Raw genomic sequence first — 25,334 nt, 5'->3', positions numbered from 1 at the left:
AAGTCTCCTGGCTCCGCCCCCAAAGTCCCCAGATTTTTCTTTAATTGGACTTGGCAACCCTAATCACACAGGAACTACAGAGCAAAACCTATATTTTCTCTGTTGGCTGAGGCTCCTCCCTTGGGGAGGAAGAGGAGGAGGTCAAGCTTGTTTTGCCAGGCTCTCAATTGCACAGCAGAACTACTGAGCCAAGCCTCTCTTCCTTCTATTGGCTGAGGCTCCTCCCCCTCCTGGTCCCCTAGGGAAGGAAGGAAAGAGCCAGAACTTCCTTTGCCCAGTTCCCTGGATCCCACAGGAGAAACACAAAGAAACCACCTTTAAGACCAATGAGTGCTAATGTTATAAGCATGTTTTAAGATTTTTTAAAAATTGTTAATTGTGTTTGTCTGTGTCCTTTTTGAAGTTTATATCTCTGCTAATCTTAAATAGGTACACATATGGTTTGACCCAACATGGCCTGGCCTGACAAGGTCTTATTTATGTCAGATCTGGCCCTCATAACAAATGAGTTCGACACCTCTGATATAGAGGATGGCGTGGATTATGTTTTGTGTTGTCCCAGAAGTTCAGACAAAAGCCAATGGGTTGAAATTAAATTAAAAGAGCTTTTGACTAAACATTAGGAAGAACTTCCTGACAGATTGGTTCCTCAGTGGAACAGGCTTCCTCGGAGGGAGGCTCTACTTGTGTGGAGGTTTTCAAACAGAGGCTAGATAGCCATCTAACAGCAATGCTGATTCTGTGAATTTAGGCAGATTATGAGAGGGAGGGCAGGAAGGGTTGCATCAGTGCTTAGTTCTCATGGCCTTTCTTACACACCCAGGGAAATGCTGTTCGCCACTTTGGGGTCAGTCGGCAATTTTTCCCCAGGTCAGTTTGGTAAGGGATCCTGGAGGGTTGGGGTTTTTTTTGCCATCTTCTGTGCATGGGGCAGGGTCACTGGAGGTGTGAGGAGGGGAAGGTATCTGAGCTTCCTATACTGTGCAGGGCGTTGGACTAGATTACTCTGGAGGTTCCTTCCAACTATGAGTCTATGATCGTACTTTGAATAGTTTTAAATAAAATAAAAATACATCTCTTTTTTGTTTTAAAACAATTTATTAATAACATATGGTAACAATATCTAATTATATCATTACTATCCCTAACCCATATGATATTTTTCTAATCCCCCCTCCCTCCTTTACTAGACTTCCGCCGATGTTATATACTTAAGTTCACTTATAAAGGTACCCTTAACCCATCAAGGTTCAATTTCTCCCTTTTCTTAAAGTCATTATTAAAAAATTGCCCAATGTCCTGTCAAATTCCACTCTTTTTCTATATATCCTCTAAATTTCTTCCATTCCCTTTTAAACACTTCCAAATAAAAGTCTCTTAAAGTTCTTGTTAGTTTATCCATCTCACTCCATGATAAAACTTTCACAATCCAATCCCATTTCTCTGATATTTCTTCTAGTTTCCATAACTGCGCATATAATGTCCTAGCAGCTGAGAGCAAGTACCAAATTAGAGTTCTATCTTCTTTTGGAAATTTTTCCATTTGTAATCCCAACAGAAAAGTCTCTGCTACTTTCTTAAAATCATATCCCAAAATTTGAGATATTTCTTGTTGTATCATCTGCCAAAACTTTTTCGCTTTTCCACAAGTCCACCACATATGGTAAAAAAGAACCTTTATGTTTCTTACATTTCCAACATCTATCTGACATCTTTTTACTCATCTTTGCCAGTTTTTTCGGAGTCATATACCACCTATACATCATCTTGAAACAGTTCTCTTTAATACTCTGTCAAAGGCTTTTTCTGCATCTACAAAAAATAACGCCGCCTCTTTTTCTGGATGCTTCTCATAATATTCTACAATATTTACAACAGTTCTTACATTATCTCTTATTTGCCTTTTAGGGAGAAATCACGCTTGATCTTCCTTTATAAAATTGATCAAATATTGCTTAAGTCATTCTGCCAAGATTCTTGTATATATCTTATAATCATTGTTTAGTAATGAAATTGGTCTATAGTTCTTTACATTTGTGACATCTCTATCTTCCTTGGGAATCAACGAAACTACAGCTTCTTTCCAAGTATTTGGAATTTCCCCTTTAATACTTATCGTATTCAACAATTTTATATAATTGTAATTGTAATTACCATGTATGGTTTTTATTGTACATTGTAGCTATGTGTTGTGTTGTGAGCCACCCGGAGCCTGCCCCGGCGAGGAGGGCGGGACATAAATAAAAAGTATTATTATTATTATTATTAAAATCACCCATCATCAGGATCTGGTCATAGGACACTTCATCCAACTGTCGATTAATGTCTTTAAAAAAAACATCCTTTGCTCCATTGGGCGCATATAATCCTAATAACAATGTTTTCTTTGCATCCATCATCACTTCCACTGCTATATATCTTCCATCTTTATCTTTAAATATCAGTTTTGGTTCTAATTGTTCTTTGATGTAAAAGACCACACCCCTTTTCTTTTGATCCACCAATGAAAAAAATTCCAATCCCAATTGTTTATTCCACAAAAAATTATAATCCTTTTGTTGTATATGAACTTCCTGTAAACAAATTATATTACATTTTTGCTTTTTAATCCAATGAAATGTTGCTTTTCGTTTTTGTGGTGAATTTAGTCCATTTATATTCCAAGATAGTAACTTGTACTCCATTATGATGCAGAATCTTTATTCTCTTAAAAAAAACTGTACATCTCTTGCTCATTCCTTATTGTAATCCTTCTTCCACGTTGCTCAAAGTCCACACCCTCGGGTAGTATCCATCTGTATCTCGTTCTCTCTGCACGCAGCTTCTCTGTTAATCTCTTGTATTTCTTCCTGTCGTTTATCACTGTCTTGGCAGCTCTTTCATTACTTTGATTCTACTCCCTTCCACTATCAGAGCTTTTTGAAAACTTTTATTTAGAATTTTCCCTGCTACATCCTTTGACCTTAGTCTTATAACTATATCTCTTGGTAGGCCTTTATCTTCTGCATATGATGAATTAACTCTATAGACACTGTCCAACATGTTTCTGAAGTTTTCAGGATCTTCCTCTAAATAGTCAGCAATTGTTTTCACCATATAATCCATTAAGTCAATTCCCTCCCCTTCAGGTATTCCTCTCAGACGCACTTGAGTTTCCATTAATCTGCAGTCATGAATTGTTACATTCTCTTGAAGTTTTAATAAGGTGGAAGCATGTACATCAACTTCTCTTCAACCTCCTTGACCCTGTTTTTAACCATACCCAGTTCATCTTTAAAATCTTCAACTTCTTTTTTAAGGTCTCCAATATCCTTCTTAAGCTCTTTTTTGCTAGCTGTTATCATCTTCTCCACACCCTTCATAATCCTGGCTTCATGGTATCAAACTGGCTTTGCATTTTCTCCAAAGAATGAGATCTTGCACGAGTTAATCTTCCTTCTGACATACCCCCCCCAAAAAACTCAAAAGGCTCCAATTCTAAATCCAGCACCAAATCCAGTAGCTTAGAACTTGCTGTTTAAAATAAGACTAATTTCGTCCTTCTCCTACCTTCCTGGACTGAGATATTGATTTTTAACAGTTTTTGGCAATTTTCCCTCTTTCAAAATGGCAATCGTAATTTCTCTATGGTTAAAAATCCCTAGCAAAGACCTTCTTCTTGCTCCTCTCACCTTCAGCTTTTACTTCCTGGTTCACTAAGCCCAGATCACGTTCTCCAACTATCGCGGTCTTTACTTGTTATGTTGATTGCCAGTACACCTTCAGCTTTTACTTCCTGGTTCACTGAGCCCAGCTCTCGTTCTCCAAATATCACAGTCTTTAAATACTTGTTATGTTGATTGCAAGTACAGAGCCATAACACAGAAGCCTATGTCATTGACCACAGGTATTCAAAACAATTTTCTTCTTTCCCAAATTCTATCAATGCCTTTAATTTAACAGAGTCCAAGTTTCAAAATTTCTTCTCCACTTTCTTTCTTATTCGAGCTTTCCCACCTTCCACTGTTATTTAGATTACCGTATTTTTTGCACCATAAGACGCACTTGTCCCCCCCAAAAAAGTGTGTGCGTCTTATGGAGCGAAGGTACCGGTACCTGCCTTCCAGGGGGGGGCGATCCGCTGCCTCCGATCCCGGCGCTTCCTCTGTGCCTGCCTGCCTGGCTTCAGCTCTGACGCTTACAGCAAGCGCCAGGATCACTCCCTCTGCCCTCCGATCCCAGCGCTTGCTGTAAGCATCAGAGCTGAAGCCAGGCAGGCACAGAGGAAGCACCCACCCCCTCCACAAACCCAGCGCTTTGCGAGCGCCGGCTGTGGAGAGGGCAGTGTGCTTCCTCCCTGCCTGCCTGGCTTCAGCTCTGATGCTTACAGCAAGCACCAGGATCGCTCCCTATGCCCTCCGATCCCAGCACTTGCTGTAAGCATCAGAGCTGAAGCCAGGCAGGCAGGCACGGAGGAAGCACCTGCCCCCTCCGCAAACCCAGCGCTTTGCGAGCGCCGGCTGTGGAGGGGGCAGCGTGCTTCCTCCATGCCTTTCTGCCTGGCTTCAGCTCTGATGCTTACAGCAATCGCCGGGATCAGAGGGCAGAGGGAGCGATCCTGGCGCTTGCTGTAAGCGTCAGAGCTGGAGCCAGGCAGGCATGCACGGAGGAAGCGCCGGGATTGGAGGCAGCAGATCGCTCCCCAGGAGGAAGGTGCGTCCTATCATCCGGAGCGCCTTATGGTGCGAAAAATACGGTAGCTTAGAAACGTCCCGGAGCGAGAGATAATGATAAAAGTACCTTAGCGGCTATGCTTTTTAAACTTCGGTCTTCTTAGTCTTTCAGATGTTTATCAGTCCCAAAAGAGAGTGAGATCCAAACAGGCTTAAGCCAATTGAATGGCTCTTAATCCTTTGTAGATGGTGAACGATGCTCCTTTTCCACGCTGGATCTTCAAAGCTTCAGAAAAATCCCCTTCGGAATCAATCATCAGCTGAGATCAACGGCTCAAAGTATTTGCATGTAATCCTGGGCAAATCTCTAACTGAGAAATGCAGGCAGGGAGTCCGTTAAGGCTCCATACTACCCTGAACAAAGGATTAAGTTTCCCCCTTATTCAGGAGACGACAGCTCTGTTGGAAACTCACCCCGGAAGTCCAAAATAAAAATACATTTCAATCAACATGTTGGCTGTAACACATCTTTATTATAAATCTTAGGACAGAGTAAATTATCAAGAAAATCTGTCAAATCCCTTTATAGAAAATACATACGTATATGTCATTTTAGGAAGACTTGGAAAGTTGTCAGGGATGACTTTAAAGAAACTGTCCAGCTTTAATTCTAAATTTAACATTTTCTTGAATCTATACCATGGTGATCTAGTACATCTTTTTGACAAAAATTCAAACAAAGTGAAATAATTGTTGATGATATAGCAGTGTTAACAATTGTAGTTATAACACATTAGAACCATAGAGTTGGAAGAGACCTCCAAGGTCATCTAGTCCAACCCCCTGCACAATGCAGGAAACTCACAAACACCTCCCCCTAAATCACAGGATCTTCATCGCTGTTAGAACATATTAACTTCTCTACAGTCTTTACTCTTCAGTCATTGATCAAACTAAATGGAATATATTATAGTTACAGAATCACAGGGTTGGATCTATATATTTTTGAGGGGGACAAGAATAAAAAAATGCACCCCCACTCAATAAATGCTGGCTCCCCCACCCCAGGGGAGGGGAAAACTCAGGGCTGCTTTTCCACCTTTGCTGATCTGCCTCCCCCCCCATTTAAATGGGAGGGGATGCAGATCTAGGCATGGGGCTCTTTTCATTTATTTATTCATTTACTTTCCATTTATATCCCGCCCATTCCAAATGGACTCAGGGCAGCTAACAATCAAAATAAAACCAACATCTCAGTTTCAGATATAAAACAATAAGACATAATAATTTACAATTTAAAACAAAATATTGGTGCTTTACAACATATTAAAAGCTTAGGTCGCTCAGATCGTACTAGGCTTTCAATTTATCTGTTGGTGGTCCTTCTGGTGGAGTTGCCCAGCAGCACAAAAGTGGCAGCCTTCTCCCCTCGTTGTTATAGGCTTGTTTAAAAAGTTCGGTTTTACAAGCCCTGCAGAATTGGGAGAGATCCCGCAGGGCTCTTAGGACCTCAGGGAGAGCATTCCACAGCATTGCTGCTGCCACTGAGAAGGCCCTAGCCCATACAGAGCCCAGTCTGGCCTCCCTTGGTCCGGGGATGGACAGTAGATTTTGAGTTCCTGAACGCAGTGTTCTCTGGGGAACATATGGGGAAAGGCAGTCCCTTAGATAGACAGGTCCTCGGCCATATATTGCTTTAAAGGTCAATACCAGCACTTTAAAACAGACTCAATACACAATAGGCAGCCAATGCTGCTCTTTCAACACTGGTTGAATGTGCTCCCAATGAGGGAACCCCATTAACAACCATGCTGCAGCATTCTGCACTAGCTGCAGTCTCCAAGTCAGAGTCAAGGGCAGCCCCATGTAGAGGGCATTACAGTAGTCTATTATTGAGGTGACCGTAGCATGGATCACCATTGCTAAGTCGCGGTGCTCCAGAAAAGGAGCCAACTGCCATACCTGCCGCAGATGGAAAAAGATGGACTTGTCAGTGGTTATTACTGGGCCTCCATAGACAAGGAGAACTCCAGGAGCACTCCCAGGCTCTTGACCTTCGGGGCCAGAATTAGTGGCACCTCATCAAAAGCCAGCAAGGGGATCTCCCTCCCTAGGCCACCGTGGCTCAGATAGAGAACCTTTGTCTTTGTTGGATTCAACTTCAGTCGACTTAGCCTGAACCAAGATGTCATGGCTTGTAGTGCCAGGTCCAGGTTGTCTGGGGCACAGCCGGATCGGCCACCCATCAATAGATAGAGCTGACACCCCAGCCCATACCTCCTGACAATCTGGGCAAGGGGGCACATGTAGATGTTAAATAACATCAGGGACAGAACTGCCCCTTGCAGCACACCACATGTGAGTGGGCGCCTCTGGGATGATTCTTCCCCTATCACCACCTTTTGTCCCTGACCTTGAAATAAAGAAGCCAGCCATTGTAAGGCAGACCCCTGAATCCCCATGTCGGTGAGGCGGCTAGACAGTAGCTGGTGGTGAATGGAAGATGAGATAGTAAAATCTCAAATTATTAAGTAGGCAATCAATGTAAATAAAGAAATACAGATGGATACATGGGAGTATCTTTGGAAGAACTCTATGGAATTATCAACATGTCAGAGTATAAAAGAAAATTGTTTTAAGATGATGTATAGGCCAGTCTGAGAAGACAATACTGACTTTGATGGACCGAGGGTCTGATTCAGTATAAGGCAGCTTCATATGTTCATATGAACCTTATCAAATGCGGTTGACAGATGTAGCAACAACAGTACCGCTGAGCCGCCTTGATCCAGATGTCGCAAGAGGTCATCCATGATGGCAACCAAAACCATCTCCGTCTCATGACCTGGATGAAAACCAAACTGGAATGGGTCCAGTGCAGAAGTATCATCCAGGAACCCCTGTAACTGAGTCGCCACAGCCCGCTCTATAACCTTACCCAAAAAGGGTAGGTTCAACACTGGCCGATAGTTCGCCAATTTGGCCAGGTCTGCAGTTGACTTTTTTAAGAGGGGGCATACCACAGCCTCTTTAAGAGGTGCAGGAAAGATCCCCTTGGAAAGGGATCTGGTGATAATCACCTGTAGTGGTTCACGTAGCATCACCTGGCTAGCTTTCACCAGCCAAGACGGGCACAGATCCAACCCACAGGTGGTAGGACACACAGTAAGAAGAGTCCTGTTGACTTCTTCTAGACTGAGTGGAGTGAAGGAATCAAAAAAATGGACCAGAAGGCATTCTCGGTGCCTCGAGTTCACTCACTGTATCAAGTGTGATGGGCAGGTCAAGTCAGAGTTTTATTAATTTACTGTTTTAATCCTTATTATGTAAATGTCTTTAAGATAAACTTATGTAAGTTTGTGTGTTGTGAGCCGCCCTGAGCCGCTTCGGTGGGAAGGGCGGGATATAAGTCGAAATATAAATAAATAAAGAGTGATGAGACCTTATCTGTGAAAAAACTCACAAAAGCCTCGCAGCCTATTTCCAATTTCCTAACATTTTGTTTACCTTGTGATAAGTTTGTTAATGATCAAATTATACTAAATAATTTTCCTGGGCGTGAGGTCGCAGATGCAATCTGGGTCGCAAAGTAAGTCGTCTTTGTGGCCCGGACTGCCATCTCAAAGATCCGCATAAATAATAATAATAATAAATTTTATTTATATCCCGCCCTCCCCACCTCGGCAGGCTCAGGGTGGCTAACAACATTTTATAAAAACATACAATAGTAGATAAAAACCTTTAGATTTAACAATATAAAACATTAAAACATTATAATAATAATAATAATAAATGATCTGTAAGATGTTCTCATCACTTCATCAGGAGTACGTAACCACTGCCTCTCTAGTCATCTTAATCGCTGCCTCATCGATTGCAACTCCAGGGTATACCACAGTGCCAATCATAAGTGAGGACAAGGAGGACGCCGGGGAGCGATCTTGTCAATAGCTGTGGAGAACTGGAGGGAGGCAGATTGGCTCCTTTCACTGCGTCACCACTTCTCTGCCTTGAGGAGAGGCAGTGAAAGGAGCCGATTTGCCTCCCTCCCCATTTAAATGAGAGGGGAGGCAGATCCAGGCACGGGGCTCTTTTCACTGCTTCTCTGCCTCCCTCCCCATTTAAATGAGAGGGGAGGCAGATCCAGGCACCGGGCTGTTTTCACCACCTCTTTGCCTTGCAGAGAGGTCATGAAAGAAGCCAATCTGCATCCTTTCCCATTTAAAGACCCCACCAGCCAGCTGGCCTCTGGGTCTTTAAACGGGGAGGGAGGCAGATGGGGGTGCCGGGCTGCTTCTGATGCCTCTCTGCAAGAGAGAGAGGCAGGAAAAGCAGCTGCTCTGCTAGGCATCACTGGGGGCAAGGTACCCCATGTGCCCCCCCCTAGATCCGGCCTTGCAGAATCAAACGTGCTTAATAATACTAGGTGAAAATGTATATAGATAAAATATTTTCTAACAAAATGAATAATATTATTTGTTTAGGTTTTTGTGAAATTCTGGAAAGTCCTCCTCTCTGGATTACAGACCTTATGTGGAAAGAATGCCAGTACATGAGCACTCATATACCAGCATTCAGCCTATTGTGTAATTCCCTTTTATCAGATTCTCACCAATGGGAAGCTTTTCAAAATAGCCAGAATGTATATGATTTGCTTAGTAGCCCAGTTTCATCAGCCAAGCAAGGTAAGTGCTAAGTTTTAACATAATGATCCAGACCACCTTCATAAGGCTGGATTTTTTTAAAAAATTCTTACTATGTTCTTCCAATATAAGCTTCACCGAAGTTCCTATTATGTATGCATCTGAATATATACAATTTTAACTACTGGATCATATGAATAGTCACAAATGCTTTTAGCTGAAGTCATCTCCCTCTATTAAGCCAATGTTAAACCGTTTAATGTTTCAGTGTATACTTTACTCTTTCTTTTTACATCACCCATCCACTTATTCCATATGAAGCATATTCAGTCATTGCATGCACACATGCCCCACTGTTATATCGAGTGCATATATTTCTTCATACCATAAATATTCACTTTACTTTCTTGTATTTATTTATTGAAATAGTTTATCTCACTTTTCAAAAGAATTTCCAGAGTGTCTGATATGTACATTATTTAGGCATTCACCAGCATACATGTAGTTGGATCTTTTTCGCTTTGCTCCAAGCACATCCTTGTAACCCCAGAAAAGTTGATGCTGCAGTGAGGAGGAATTAGGCAAAATCACCCCTCATCATCTCTTCTGCTAATAGATGTTTGAAAGTTGTTCTTTACAAATAGATAGGTACGAATGGGTACAGATCATAATAGGAAAGATTACCAAATTAATTAGCCAAGAGTAAAGGTGCCATCATGTACTCAAAAGTCTGGGTTGAAATGCCCCTAGAACTGAATTACCCTTAGCCAAGTGCATTTTATCAGTGCTTTTTTGGTTGAAAAAGCCCAGCAGGAGCTCATTTGCATATTAGGCCACACCACCTGACGTGGGAGCACATGGCTGCCACATGGTGGGTCAGGTCAACCAGAGCCCTGGCCAGTCCAGGTGAAGCTCTGCTCCTGTGGGCTCCAGCAAAAAAAAAGCCCTGCATTTTATTATTCCCACATATAAGGCCCATGGGTTGCTCAGTTATTTACTCAGGGTTAGTCCACACCAGCTCTCTATGTATATTAATGCTTTGCATTTAATAGAAGTAAAATTATTCTTATTTCTGTTAATACAAAAACAACTATCATCAAAAATATATCCCCATAATATTGAAATGTACTGTAAAAAAAATTAGACACATTTCAGCATTTATGATTGTATATTCAGATGTTCAAATAGTATGTTGTCTGTTATTTAAATCACAGAGTTGCAGTTTGGGGTTCCAAAAGAAAATTATGATCAGGATTGTGCATCTTTAAATTTTCCTTGGGAGAATCTTTCTTCATTTGAAAGACTTATTTTGGTAAGTAAAGTGAAATATTTTTGTTTAAGAAGAAGGTCATGCTAGAATAAATGGTAGTGTTTTAGATGCCCCAGACTTATGTCTGTTTTGTCAAAATAGACTAACCCATCTGGTAGATTATCCTTCTTCAATTAATTTATTGGCTGAAGTGTAGCAATTAAAAATAGCTTTTGTATTTTTAAAGAAAGGCAGGAAAAAATACCTTGATGTGTGTTCAATACATGCAATCATTTGACGGGTTGAGGGTAACCTGAATTCACAGTGCAGTTCTAAAAAAATGTTACAGCCTTCTAGGGCCATCCACTTCAGCATTAGAACATAAAAACATAAGAGAAGCCATGTTGGATCAGGCCAACGGCCCATCAAGTCCAACACTCTGTGTCACACAGTGGCAAAAAATTTTATATATACACACACACTGTGGCTAATAGCCACTGATGGACCTGTGCTCTTAAAAGGGTGTGACTCTGCTTGTGATTGCACTATTAGTCTCACCACAGAAATTGAGAATCAAACTGCACATTGCATGGCAGCCCATTTTTCCTACATTTAGAGCAAAGCAAAATAAATCTTCATGAATTAAGGATGGCAGCTTGCCTTCCCCTGCAACAATTTATTTTCCTCCCATAGGTGAAGACACTGAGTGGGGAAAAGCAAAGGATTTCATGTAATGTGTGTCTTGAGACAGAGCCTTTAAGTACATTTTTGGCTGGTTACAGACGGGTGGTTTAAGCTGCCCGGGGGACAGCAGGTGAGCACCCCAAAAAAGTGTTTCTACACACACACATCTGCCTGTTGTCTCCATCTCGCCCCCAAGCCATCCCCGACTTCCCAGGAGCCAGATTAAAAAGGCACCACTTTTCACTGGAGTGCCTCTGAGGCACTTCCCTGACCATCTGAACAGCCAGGAAGTGCCCAGAAAGCGCCCATGGAGCTGCAGATGGGGTGCATGAGAGCCAGTTTGGTGTAGTGGTTAAGTGTGTGGACTCTTATCTGGGAGAACCGGGTTTGATTCCCCACTCTTCCACTTGCACCTGCTGGAATGGCCTTGGGTTAGCCATAGCCCTGGCAGAGGTTGTCCTTGAAAGGGCAGCTGCTGTAAGAGCTCTCTTAGCCCCACCCACCTCACAGGGTGTCTGTTGTGGGGGAGGAAGGTAAAGGAGATTGTGAGCCGCTCTGAGACTCTTCGGAGTGAAGGGCGGGATATAAATCCAATATCTTCTTCTTCTTCTCTAGGCGCTCCCCAGGGCTCCTGGGGCCCATCCCTCTTTTGTGGGTCATCAGGATGCTCCTGGGTGCTCCTTTTCCGTCCAGCTCACTTCCAGGCTGGCTTGATGCCTCCCTGAGCTGGCCATCTGTTAGTAGCTTTTTTGTATATTTTTCCTATTACCCTTCTCTCTCCCTTTCCCCCATCTTTCTGTTTTTGCTTCCTTGATATTGAAAACTTGTATTTTTGTTTATGTTATACTGTGCTATATTATAAAGAAACAACATTGCCCCATCTTTCTTCTGCCTCAGAAAAAAGAAAATATGCATGTTAGATCACAATCTTTATTATTTTGTTTATTTTAAACATTTGTATCCTGCAAACGCTCAGCTGAATTTGGTTTTCAAAACTATGTTAGAAAAGTCATGGTGTTTACAATAGCAAACATTTCTAAACAGCTTTGAATACCCTTTGAAGTAAAACATTTTTTTTTAAACTGCCACAAATGTTCTTATTGTAGTGTGGGCATCTATCTCTAGATCTTCACATGTAGCAATTCTTGGTATGCATATGAAGACATCTCTGCACACTCCAACAGAACTGATGACTAGCACTGGGAGTTAGGATACTGAAGACTGTGGCACAATCTAGCCTCAATTAAGCACTTTTAAATTGCACTGGTTTCTAAACAACATAAATATACCTAATTCTCAACAGGACCAGAACTGTAGATACTTAGCATAATTTAGCTCACAGGATTGTTGTGAGAATGATATAAGCTACATAGGGTCCCCCTTGGGAAGAAGGGTGTGGTATAAATGAAGTAAATATTTTTTTTAAAAAAAAAAAGCTGAAGAAGGGGGTGCAAATAAAAGGTCAATTGGTGGGTAGGTGGGAAGGAGAGAAGGAAATGGGGGAAGATGAGGATATGATAGTTGCCCAGAGGAGGAAAAGAGGAAATAGCTTGGGGAAGAGGATACAGGGGAAAATATTTATTTATTTATTTATTTATTTATTTCATTTATATCCCGCCCTCCCCCACCTTGGCAGGCTCAGGGCGGCTAACAGCAATCCATAAAAACACACCATAATAAATAAAACATTAGAATTACATTATAGAACAATAAAACATTAAAACATTAAATTAAAAACCAGTCTAGTAGATACAATTATACTGCGGTATAGATCTTTGGACCGCATTGGCGGATCTTTAATTACCATTTTTCTTAGCAGTCCGAATATGCTGATTTAAAAAGGATGGTCTTGCAGGCCCTGCGGAACTGTTCAAGGCTCCGCAGGGCCCGCACCTCCTCGGGGAGTCGGTTCCATAGGGTAGGGGCCGCGATCGAAAAGGCCCGTATTCTGGTGCTCTGATATTTAACTTCCTTCGGCCCAGGGATAGTCATTAAGTTTTTCCCCGTTGACCTCAGTGCTCTCTGGGGTTCATATGGGGAAAGACGGTCCCTCAGGTAGGCAGGTCCTCGGCCATATAAGGCTTTAAAGGTAACGACCAACACTTTGTACTGGACCCGGTATATAATCGGCAGCCAGTGCAGTTCACGTAGTCCCGGCCATATATGCTCCCGTTTCGGGAGTCCCAACAACAGCCTGGCCGCCGCGTTCTGCACTAGCTGCAATTTCCGGGTCCGGCACAGAGGTAGCCCCAAGTAGAGGGCGTTACAGTAGTCTAGTCTTGAGGTGACCGTTGCGTGGATCACTGTTGCGAGGTCCCGGCGCTCAAGGAAAGGGGCCAACTGCCTTGCCCGCCTCAGATGGAAGAATGCTGACTTGGCAGTGGCTGCTATCTGGGCCTCCATCGATAATGAAGGCTCCAGTAAAACACCCAGACTCTTTACCTGGCGCGCTGCTTTCAATGGCGCACCATCGAAGGCCGGGAGAGCTATTTCCCTTCCCAGAGCGCCGCGACCCACGCATAGGACCTCTGTCTTCGCTGGGTTCAACTTCAGCCCACTCAGCCTGAGCCATGTCGCTACAGCCTGTAATGCCCGGTCGAGATTCCCTGGAGCGGGGTCGGGCCAGCCATCCATTAGTAGATAGAGCTGGGTGTCATCTGCATATTGATGACAACCCAGCCCAAACCGCCGGGCAATCTGGGCAAGGGGGCGCATATAGATGTTAAACAGCATCGGGGAGAGAACTGCTCCCTGGGGCACCCCACAATCCAGTGTGCGCCTCCGGGACCGCTCGCTCCCGATAGCCACCCTCTGTCCCCGACCTAGGAGAAAGGAGGAAAGCCATTGCAAGGCCAACCCCTCGACCCCAATGTCGGCGAGGCGGCGCGTCAGTAGCCGATGGTCGACTGTATCAAATGCAGCCGACAGATCTAACAGCATCAGTACCGCAACGCCGCCCCGATCCAGTTGTACTCCATGCAAGTCCTTGTGGATTCCCCATTGTACAACTGGGGTCAGCCTAGTGGCAGGCACAATATACTTGGACTATAGATTTTCCAGGTAGAAGGTGGGTGGTTAAAAATGTACAAAATGATAGAAGCAGTGCCTGCAGCTTTAAAAAAAAATGAATGCCCTTAGTGGCAGTTGCTAGGCAACCACAACAGTATCACTGGCTTCAAAGCTTGGTTTCTTTCAGAAAAGGGCAGGTAGGATAGGGCAGACCTTTTATAGGGTCTTAGAGAATTAGTTGAGACCAGGTCTGCCAGCACCGGGTAACTTGATACCACTCAACTTGCGAGACTCACCCAGGTCTGGCTGCTGAATACTGCAGCCATCCCACAAAAGCCAGTACAGTGTAGTGGTTAGAATTTCAGACTAGGATCTGGAAGACTCAGGTTCAAATCCCCATGTTGCTGTGGAGGTTTGCCGGATGGCCTTGGGCCAATCATACATTTTTCAGACTAACCTACCTTGTAGAGTACAAGGCAAGTCCCTGACCCAAAGAGCTAATGTCAAGTGCCCAATGCTAGCAACAATGAGAGCCTTTGTATTTTCAAATAGATTCATTTATTGAATGCCAAAAGCAGAGCAAACAATATATAGATGAGCAGTAGCCATTAGCGAATGGCGGTAACATTCAAACTTAAAGGTTAAAGGGTTATAATAACATTGCTAGTTTACTACAAAGTTCTACAGAGCACTCGGGAACTGATAACAGACCTGAGAAATTTTGGGGAGGGTTACAGCCTTCGACATATCGCATTCTTCTGAAGACACAACACAGGACAAATAAAACAAGGGCTGTAATTCCATCAGAGCTGTAAACCAAATGGGATGAAAGAACAAGGGACTTGACATACTGCCCCCCCACACCATCAGGCCTCTGAGGTTTGAAGGGATATTTCTTATAAAATTGTTGAATTAGTATTGGAGTCTCAACCTGGTTCGAAACAACCCTCTCATCTTGGTAAGGGAGGAAATGCAACCACCTAATCAAGTAATATAGAGTCCCTCGTTTAATCTTGGCATCCAGTATTTCTTTCACTTTTTGATGGTTTTTGGTTTGAAATAATTTTATTAATAACATATGGTAACAGTATCTGTTTATATCATTACTATCCCTAACCCATATGATATTTTCTGATCCCCCCTCCCTCTGTTACTAGACCCCCGCCGAAGTTATATACTTGAGTTCACTTATAAAGGTACCCTTAACCAATCAAAGTGCAATTTCTCCCTTTTCTCATACTCATTATTAAAAAATTGTCCAATGACTTTTTACATTCCACTCTTTCTCTATATATCCTCTAAATTTCTTCCACTCCCTTTTAAACACTTCCAAATCATAATCTCTTAAAGTTCTTGTTAGTTTGTCCATCTCACTCCAAGATAAAACATTCACGATCCAATCCCATTTCTCTGGTATTTTTTCTTGCTTCCACAACTGCGCATACAGTGTCCTAGCAGCTGAGAGCAGGTACCAAATTAGAGTTCTATCTTCTTTTGGAAATTTTTCCATTTGTAATCCCAACAGAAAAGTCTCTGCAACCTTCTTAAAGTCATATCCCAAAATTTTAGTTATTTCTTGTTGTATCATCTGCCAAAACTTTTTCGCTTTTTCACAAGTCCACCACATATGGTAAAAAGAACCTTCATGTTTCTTACATTTCCAACATCTATCTGACATCTTTTTACTCATCTTTGCCAGTTTTTTCGGAGTCATATACCACCTATACATCATCTTGAAACAGTTCTCTTTAATACTCTGACATGTTGATATTTTCATCGAGTTCTTCCAAAGATACTCCCATGTATCCATTTGTATTTCCTTATTTACATTAATTGCCCATTTAATCATTTGAGATTTTACTACTTCTTCTTCTGTAGACCATTTCAACAATAATTTATATATTTTCGATATTAATTTTTCATTATCTCCAAGCAGAACCCTTTCCAATTCCGTTTGCTCACATCTAATTCCAACGGATTTAATATCATTTTCCATCAAGCTTTTTATTTGTTGCATTTGAAACCAGTCATACTTGTTATTTCGCTCTTCTGCTGATTTTAATTCAGCTTTATCACCTTGAATCTTTAATAGTTGGTTATATGACATCCCTCTCTCTTCATCAGATTCAGCTGTTATTTTTATTACTTCTGCTGGCACTATGCAAAGCGGCTTTCTTTCATCACCATATTTCTTATATTTTATCCATGTATTTAGTAAGTTATTTCTAATATAGTGGTGAGAAAAAAGACCGTCCATCTTAGTTTTCCCGTAATACATATAAGCATGCCAGCCAAATTTGTTCCCATGAGCTTCTAACAATAAAAGTTTTTTTTATTTAACAGCATTATCCAATCCTTTATCCATGTCAAACAAACTGCATCATGGTACAGTCTTAAGTCTGGAAGTTGAAAATCTCCCCTCTCCTTTGCATCTGTTAAAATTTTCATCTTAATCCTTGGTTTCTTCCCAGCCCATACAAAATCAGAAATCTTCCTTTGCCATTTATTGAATTGTTTGCTATCTTTCACAATCGGAATAGTTTGGAACAAATACATTATTCTTGGCAAAATATTCATCTTGATTGCAGCAATCCTACCCAGCAAGGACAAATTAAGTCTGTTCCATTTCATCATATCTTTGTCCATCTTGCACCATAACTTTTCATAATTATTTTTATACAAATCGATATTCATCATAGTTATTTCTAGACCTAGATATTTAACTTTAGGAGTAACTTCACATCCTATCAAAGTCTGCAATTCTTTCTATCTGTTTGGTTGCATATTTTTACATAGAAATTTCTCTTTATTTATATATAGTCCTGCCATTTCTCCGTATTCTTTTATATTAGCTATCAACAAAGGTACCACTTGTATCAGATTCTCAGTTATAAACACATTTATACACAATTTTGCATATTGATCCGTATATATTGCTTTCGTCATTCTTATAAAATATTCTCCCAGATTTATTTTTTCCATTACTGCAAACATAAAGTCCCAGTTCAAGTTATCAAAGGCTTTTTCTGCATCCACAAAAAATAATGCCGCCTCCATTTCTGGGTGTTTCTCATAATATTCTGCAATATTTACAACAGATCTTACATTGTCTCTTATTTGCCTTTTAGGGAGAAATCCCACTTGATCTTCCTTTATAAAGTTAATCAAATATTGCTTAAGTCGTTCTGCCAAGATTCTTGTGTAAATTTTATAGTCATTGTTTAGTAATGAAATTGGTCTATAGTTCTTTACATTTGTGACATCTCTATCTTCCTTGGGGATCAACGAAATTACAGCTTCTTTCCAAGTATTTGGAATTTCCCCTTTAATACTTATCGTATTCAACAATGTTTGCAATTTTGGTACTATCTCATCTTTAAGAATTTTATAAAATTTGGTTGTATATCCATCCGGTCCGGGAGCCTTACCTACTTTCATTACATTTATTGCTGCTTCAATTTCAATTTTTTCTATTGGGTCATTCAAAATCTTTTTCTTATACTTAGTCAGGGGTGCTATCTTAATATTTCATAGATACTCTTCCATTTTTCTTTTTTAATTTTCACACCTTTAAATAAATTTGCATAATATTTAAAAAATTCTCTTTTGATTCCTTCTTGATCCACTATTTTTTTTCCATTTGCCAAAATTTTGTTAATGATTTTATTTTTTTTATTTTTCTTCAGTTGCCAGGCTAAATACTTCCCAGGTTTGTTCGCACCTTCAAACGATTTCTGTTGCAACTTTTTAAATTCCATTCTAGTTCTTTATTCAACAAAAGCCTTACTTGGGATTGGAGTATTGTAATTTCCTTTATTAATTTCTTTTTTCCTGGTCTTTTTCTTCGTTCCCCTTCTTTTTTCTTAATTTCATTTTGTAAATCTAACAACTGCTTTTCCCTGGCCCTCATCTTTATTATTCAATGTGATTAATAGTCCTCTCATAACTGCTTTATAAGTATCCCAAACTGTCTGGAATTCTATATCATCACTATCATTTATTTGAAAGAACGCTGCAGTTTCCTTTTCTAAAAAGGTCACAATATCTTTATCTTGTAGCAAGTCCTCATTTATTCTCCATCTTCTTGTTTTCTTTTGCAATTTTGTAGTCCAACATATTGGGTTATGATCTGCACAAACCTTTGGTAGAATCTCTACTTTTTTAGTTATGAGGCCCAAGCTTTTGGAGCCCCATAACATATCTATTCTGGAAAAAGAATTATGTCTTGCTGAAAAGAAGGTATAGTCTCTTATTTCAGGATTAAATTTTCTCCAAATATCTTCCAAACTTTCTTGTTTAACCAGCTCAAAAAATGATTTTGGCAGTCTTCCTTCTTTATCATTCCTTTTTTAGCCCAATCTATCTATATTATTTTGTATTGTTCCATTAAAATCACCCATCAGCAGGATCTGGTCATATGACCTTTCGTCCAACTGTTGATTAATGTCTTTTTAAAAAGTATCTTTCGCTCCATTGGGCGCATATAATCCTAATAACAATGGGTTTTTTGCATCCATCATAATTTCCACTGCTATATATCTTCCATCTTTATCTTTAAATATCAATTTTGGTTCTAATTGTTCTTTAATATAAAAGACCACACCCCTTTTCTTTTGATCCGCCAATGAGAAAAATTCCAATCCCAATTGTTTATTCCACAAAAAATTATAATCCTGTTGTTGTATATGAACTTCCTGTAAACAAATTATACTACATTTTTTGCTTTTTAATCCAATGAAATGTTGCTTTTCGTTTTTGTGGTGAATTTAGTCCATTTATATTCCAAGGTAATAACTTGTACTCCATTATGATGCAGAGTCTTTATTCTCTTCAAAAAAACTGTACATCTCTTGCTCATTCTTTATTGTAACCCTTCTTCCACGTTGTTCAAAGCCCACACCCTCGGATAGTATCCATCTGAATTTCGTGCCCTCTGCACGCAACTTCTCTGTTAGTCTGTTATTTTTCTTCCTATCATTTATCACTTGTTTTGGCAGCTCTTTCATTATTTTGACTGTACTCCCTTCTATTGTCAGGGTTTTTTGAAAATCTTTATTTAGAATTTTCCCTGCCATATCCTTGGACCTTAGTCTTATAACTATCTCTCTTGGTAGGCATTTGTCTTTTGCATATGATGAATTAACTCTATAGACACTGTCCAACATATTTCTACATTTTTCAAGATCTTCCTCTAAATAGTCAGCAATTATTTTCACCATATAATCCATTAAATCAGTTTCCTCCCCTTCAGGAATTCCTCTCAGATGCACTTGAGTTTCCATTAATCTGCAGTCATAGACTGTTACCTTCTCTTGAAGTTTTAATAAGGTGGAAGCATGTATATCAACTTTCTCTTCAACCTCTTTGACACTGTTTTTAACCATACCTAGTTAATCTTTAAAATCTTCAACTTCTTTTTTAAGATCTCCAATATCTTTCTTAAGCTCTTTTTTACTAGCTGTTATCATTTTCTCCACGCCCGTCATAATCCTGGCTTCCGTGGTATCAAACTGGCTTTGCATTTTGTCCAAAGAATGAGATCTTGCACGAGTTAATCTTCCTTCTGACATAAAAAACCACCCAAAGACTCAGAGGGCTCCAAATCTAAATTCAGCACCAAGTCCAGTAGCTTAAAACTTGCTGTTTAAAATAAGACTAATTTCGTCTTTCTCCTACCTTCCTGGGCTGAGATATTGGTTTTTAACCATTTTTGGCAATTTTCCCTCTTTTAAAATGGCGATCGTACTTTCTCTATGGTTAAAAATTCCTAGCAAGGACCTTCTTCTTGCTCTTCTCTCCTTCAACTTTTACTTCCTGATTCACGTTCTCCAACTATTGCGGTCTTTGTAATCCTTGTTACATTGGCTGTCAGTACACCTTCAGCTTTTGCTTCCTGGATCACAAAGCTCAGATCTCATTCTCCAAATATCGCAGTCTTTGAATGCTTGTTATATTGATTGCAAGTACAGAGCCAAAACACAGAAGCCTACGTCACTGACCACAGGTATTCAAAACAATTTTTTTTCTTTCCCAAATTCTATCAATGCCTTTAATTTAACAAAGTCCAAATTTCACAGTCTCTCCTCCTCCCCTCACTTTCATTTCTGTTCAGGCTTTTCCACCTTCTACTGTTATTTAGATTAGGTTAGAAATGTCCTGGAGTGATAGATAATGATCAAAGTACCTTAGCGGCTATGTTCTTTAAACTTCGGTCTTCCTGGTCTTTCAAATGTTTATCAGTCCCAAAAGAGAGTGAGATCCAAACATGCTTAAGTCAATTGAATGGCTCTTAATCCTTTGTAGATGCTGGACGACGCTCCTTTTCCTTGCCGGCTCTACAAAGCCTCAGAAAGATACCCTTCGGCATCAATCTTCAGCTGAGATCAATGGCTCAAAGTATTTATGGCGTCATTCTGGGCAAATCTCTAACTGAGATATGCAGGCAGAGAACCCGATAAGGCTCTTTACTACCCTGAACAAAGGATTAAGTTTCCCCCTTATTCAGGAGATGACAGCTCTGTTGGAAACTCACACCGGAAGCCCCCACTTAATGATGGTTTTGATCCCCTACTGGGATCGGGTCCGGAGCGTCTGTGTGAGGGTGCCACTTTGATCCACCCGGGTCCCTGTGGAGGAGGCGAGAATGGAAAACAGGATGTACTTTACTAAACATTTTATGCAAGTCCAGTTCTACAATCACTTTATTTATTACTCTTTTGATGCAAAAACACCCCAGAAACTTGTATGCTAGTTTCTTAGAAGGTTGATGCAAAGGCAAATTTTATGTAGACAGAAACACTGTGTCCCCCACTTTAAAATCCCAAATTGGGGGATGATGCTTATCATAGTTTTTTTATAGGACTTTTTAGCTGCCTCCATATTAGTTTGGATAATCTTCCAAGAGTCACTAAACTTGGACCACCACTGCTCAAAACTCGAAGGAGTCTCAGATGTTTCTCCCCCTGGAAGGAGGGGAAATGCCTTTCCTTCATAGCCATTCACTATAATCATAGGGGACGCTTTAATAGAGCTATGCACACTGTTATTATAGCCATACTCTGCAAAAAACAGCAACTCCGCCCAATCCGATTATTGATGATTTATGAAATACCTTAAGTATTGCTCAAGACGGCCATTGGTTCGTTCCGTTTGACCATCTATTTGAGGATGATACCCTGAGCTAAGTCCTTGCTCTATTTGCATTAGTTTGCAAAACTCCCACCAGAAGTTGGCAATGGACTGGACCCCATGATCACTAATTATCTTATCTGGAAATGACTGTAGTTTTACCACGTGCTGGAAAAACAATTGGGCCAACTTCCGGGCTGTAGGGATTTTCGAGCAAGGTATGAAGTGAGCTGGCTTGGAAAAGGTATCCACCACTACTAAAATTTTAGTTTTCTCCTGGGTAGTTTGACAATAAAATCCATTGGCACAACTGACCAAGGATGGTTGGCTGTTTCCAGTGGTTGTAAAAGCCCTTGGGGTCTTCCCTCCCCTTCGCTTAGTCATTATACAAACGGGGCAGGAGGCCACTTACCCTGAGATATCTTTTCATATGTGGCCACCAAAATTGTCTCTGTATTAAATGCAATGTCTTTACATAACCAAAATGTCCTGCTACTTTGTTGTCATGACAGTGTTGTAGCACCTCTTTGTGTAGGCTCTCGGGAATGTAAAGTTTATTATCCTTGTATCAGTAGCTGTCCTTTCCCCACGTTACTTTGATGGGCTGTCCTTCCTTCTCCCTTTCCACTGGCTCTTTCAGTTTCTCCACCCACAGACTCTCTACTGGTGGGCGGAGTTTTTCAGAGCAAGTGGTAATGGCCCCTCCCAGATGAGAGGGGGAAATCAGAGAGTCTATGACTTCTTCCCATTGGCTGTTGTGTTGAGGAAGACGAGACAACATGTCGGCGAGAAAGTTGCGTGAGCCCTGGATGTGCTTCAAAGTGAAATCAAATTTGGAAAAGAACCCTGTCCACCAGATTTGTTTCATTGTTAGTTTCCGGCGGCCCATTAGAGCCTCTAGGTTCTTATGATCTGTCCATATTTTGAACGGTACCCAGACTCCCTCTAACCATGGATGCCACGTTTCAAGTGTGAACTTAGTGGCATAAGCCTCCTTGTCCCACATGGACCAATTCTGCTGTTCCAAGAACTTTTTGAAATGTAAGCACAAGGGTGGAGGACCCCTCCCTCATCGGGTTGTAATAAAATTCCTAAAATTTGACCCAAAGGAGACAACAAAGCGGAGAGATGGAAACAGTAATTAGTAGCGTAAAATGTGTGTTTGTTACAGTTACCATTGCTTACATTTTAGTCTTTGTGCCAACGTCTTTATAGAAAAAATGGATTTTGAATTGGAGAGGAGGTATCAGACAGCTAAGGGGCACTCCCAGTTGTAAAGATTAGCAAAGGAGAAAGGACAGAGTAGTTTGAGGGAGTGAAACGCGTATTTAATTTTCCCTTTGAATAAAAGTCTTGAATTTGCTTATTTTGAGTGAGATTCATAGATTCAGTTTATAACTTAACCATCATTTATGTTTATGGTAGATAAAAGTTCTTCGACCAGAATGCTTAAGCAGTGCACTACGAGAATTTGTATCTGAGAAACTTGGATCCAAGTATCTTCAGGCTGGAGGCATTAATCTGAAAGAGATGTATGAAGAATCCGATTGTACAACTCCCCTAATTCTTATCCATACTCAAGGTGAGTAACATATATTGATGATGAGCTGTTTGTGAATTATTCTTTTTCTTTATTGTTTATATATTTAATAATATGATCGCAGTCATGACCAAGGCTCACTGACAGTATATAATCTTAGATGCTTAGTTGAAGGGGAGCTCATGTATACAATATTTCTACTGATAATAGCTTAAATTGATACATTGCATTGAACAACTTTTGCTTAATTACTTCTATTTGCATTCTGTTTATTTTTACTTGTGTACCATAAAGTAAACAACCTCTTAGCAAGGTAACACAGAAGAAAACAGAGGTACAAATCATTCTCTCCTCAACAACCATGTAAACAGCCAGTTTTATAGCAGTCTTAATTAAATATGCTCTGTTAGGTCTCCAGTAGTTCTTTAATATGGTGACAAACATTTTACATAGAATGTTCACTCCCGCTTTTTTCATTAGCCAAGTCTTTTAAGATGTGATGTTGCTAAATCTAAAGTTGGAAAATTAATTAAATCATTATTATTACACAGGAGTGGATGCTGCAGCTCTCCTGTTACGCCTCACTCAAGAAATAAAAGGAAACAGTCAGCATGTTAAAATGATATCTTTGGGACGGGGTCAAGAAAGCAAAGCTGAAGAATTGATATATAAAGCACAGATACTTAATGGACAGTGGGCATTCCTTCAGAATTGTCATCTCGCAGCATCCTTTATGCCTAGGCTTTGCACAATTGTTGATTTGTGAGTGCAATTTCTATTTATTCATATCTGCAGTTTGTTTTCACATGGGTATTTAACCAGAGCTGGCTAACCTTAATGCTTCATAACACTTGAGACTTAGCTATGTATGGAGCTTTTTTTGTAGAAAAAGCCCAGCATGGACTCATTTGCATATCAGCCACACCCCCTGACACCAAGCCAGCTGGAACTGCATTCCTGTGCATTCCTGCTCAAAAAAAGCCCTGCATATGTGCATCTTTCCCCCCAAAGTCCTATGCATTCCTTCAAAAAATGATATAAATTCATCAGTTGACATCACAACTGCATTTATTGATGGATATGATATTTGCTATACAGAAATCATTGTATTTTTTTAAAGAAGTTGTTACTATTGATAAGTCATTGATTGATCTGCAGCTGTTCATCTGAAATTGCCTGCAATTGTTTCAAATTGCTGCTAGAGACTATAATGGTGATCACCCAGTTAATAGTGAATAGTGTTTGCTCAGTGATCCATAAGGGAAGTACAATAGGAAGCAATAATATCAATATTCAAGAAAGAATGGCAGCCTTATCTGGAATGGTCTCACAGAGTCCATATTTTATATCAGTTCCTTATGGAATAGCTAACAATTTTTCGTTTGGGCTCTTTAATTTCTTCTTTTGGTAGAAATTTTGATGTTATTAGATGAATAAAACTAGGAAACATACAAAAGAAAAAAATAAGAATTAAAACCATGCAAAAACATCAATGAAATACAACATAAAGATCAAAAACAAAAAAAAGAAGGGGGACATAAAAGGCTTCTGATTTTCTCTGCAATAAATATACTTTTGATTATAAATATTTTCCTTGCTTATATATAAAAACAAGACCTCTCTCTCTCTCTTTGTTTCCCCTTATACAATTTTCTTATTCAGAAAATCCACAAATAATCAAGCCATCCTTATCTTTTTCATACAAAAAGCCAATCCCTAGTAAGTAAAATAATTATTTTTTCCCTAACCAATATTATAAATGTAGCCAGAATTTCAAAGTCCAACATCTTCTATAGATGTTCTTCTATTGAAGGTATTGTCAGACATTTCCATTTCTATGCATGTAACATTTTCATTGCCATAGTTGAATATAAGAATAAAAGTTAATAATTTCTTTCCAACTGATTGACCATAAAACCTAGCAAAAGACTAGTGCTGGGCCATTGAGCACGCACCAGCAGTTGCCCACCCCCCACTCCCTCAGATGGAATTGCAAGGGTTGGGGAGCCTATACAGGCCCAGTGTGGGAGAGCTGGCCAATCAGGGGGTGGCTGGCCAGCCAGGCCTGGCAGCTGCTGCCATCCCCTAACCATTCCAGTCCAGTATGAGCTCCCCATCTTTACCAACTCTCTTTTAAGACCATTTGGGATTAGTTAGTCACTGGTTATGGAACTAAGCAGGAATTTTTTGGGCCTTGCTTGGATTGGCTGTGAGAGGGCCTTTTTTTGGCTGCTTCACATGGTCAGTGAGTGATGAGGCATAAATAGGCCTGATATCACTGGTTAGGCCCTAACTGGGATGGCAGATAAAAATCAGGTTGAAGGTGTTTCAAGCTGGCAAGCACCCTGAGATATCAGTGATGGGAGGGGGTCCTCAATCAGGCTGCCTAGAGGCTTGGTAGTTCAGGTGGCCCATTTGGAGGCCTCTTT

The 25,334-nt window shown here is 40.4% G+C and overlaps 2 protein-coding genes across 2 annotated transcripts in view; both read left to right on the top strand.

The window, feature by feature from the left end:
* LOC132576335 (dynein axonemal heavy chain 14-like) overlaps positions 1–11,953 on the top strand; it is a 75,938-nt gene extending 63,985 nt beyond the window's left edge. The window contains exons 14-15 of the mRNA XM_060245435.1: positions 9,137–9,337; positions 11,922–11,953. Coding sequence (XP_060101418.1) covers positions 9,137–9,337; positions 11,922–11,953 — 233 coding nt within the window. The remainder of the gene's footprint in view (positions 1–9,136; positions 9,338–11,921) is intronic.
* Positions 10,514–25,334, top strand: part of LOC132576570 (dynein axonemal heavy chain 6-like) — an 82,515-nt gene continuing 67,694 nt past the window's right edge. The window contains exons 1-3 of the mRNA XM_060245865.1: positions 10,514–10,607; positions 22,791–22,947; positions 23,457–23,667. Coding sequence (XP_060101848.1) covers positions 22,896–22,947; positions 23,457–23,667 — 263 coding nt within the window. The 5' untranslated portion in view covers positions 10,514–10,607; positions 22,791–22,895. The remainder of the gene's footprint in view (positions 10,608–22,790; positions 22,948–23,456; positions 23,668–25,334) is intronic.

Source organism: Heteronotia binoei, chromosome 1 (genome assembly GCF_032191835.1).
Source record: "Heteronotia binoei isolate CCM8104 ecotype False Entrance Well chromosome 1, APGP_CSIRO_Hbin_v1, whole genome shotgun sequence".
NCBI lineage: Eukaryota > Metazoa > Chordata > Lepidosauria > Squamata > Gekkonidae > Heteronotia > Heteronotia binoei.
This window is presented reverse-complemented; position numbering and strand designations above follow the sequence as displayed.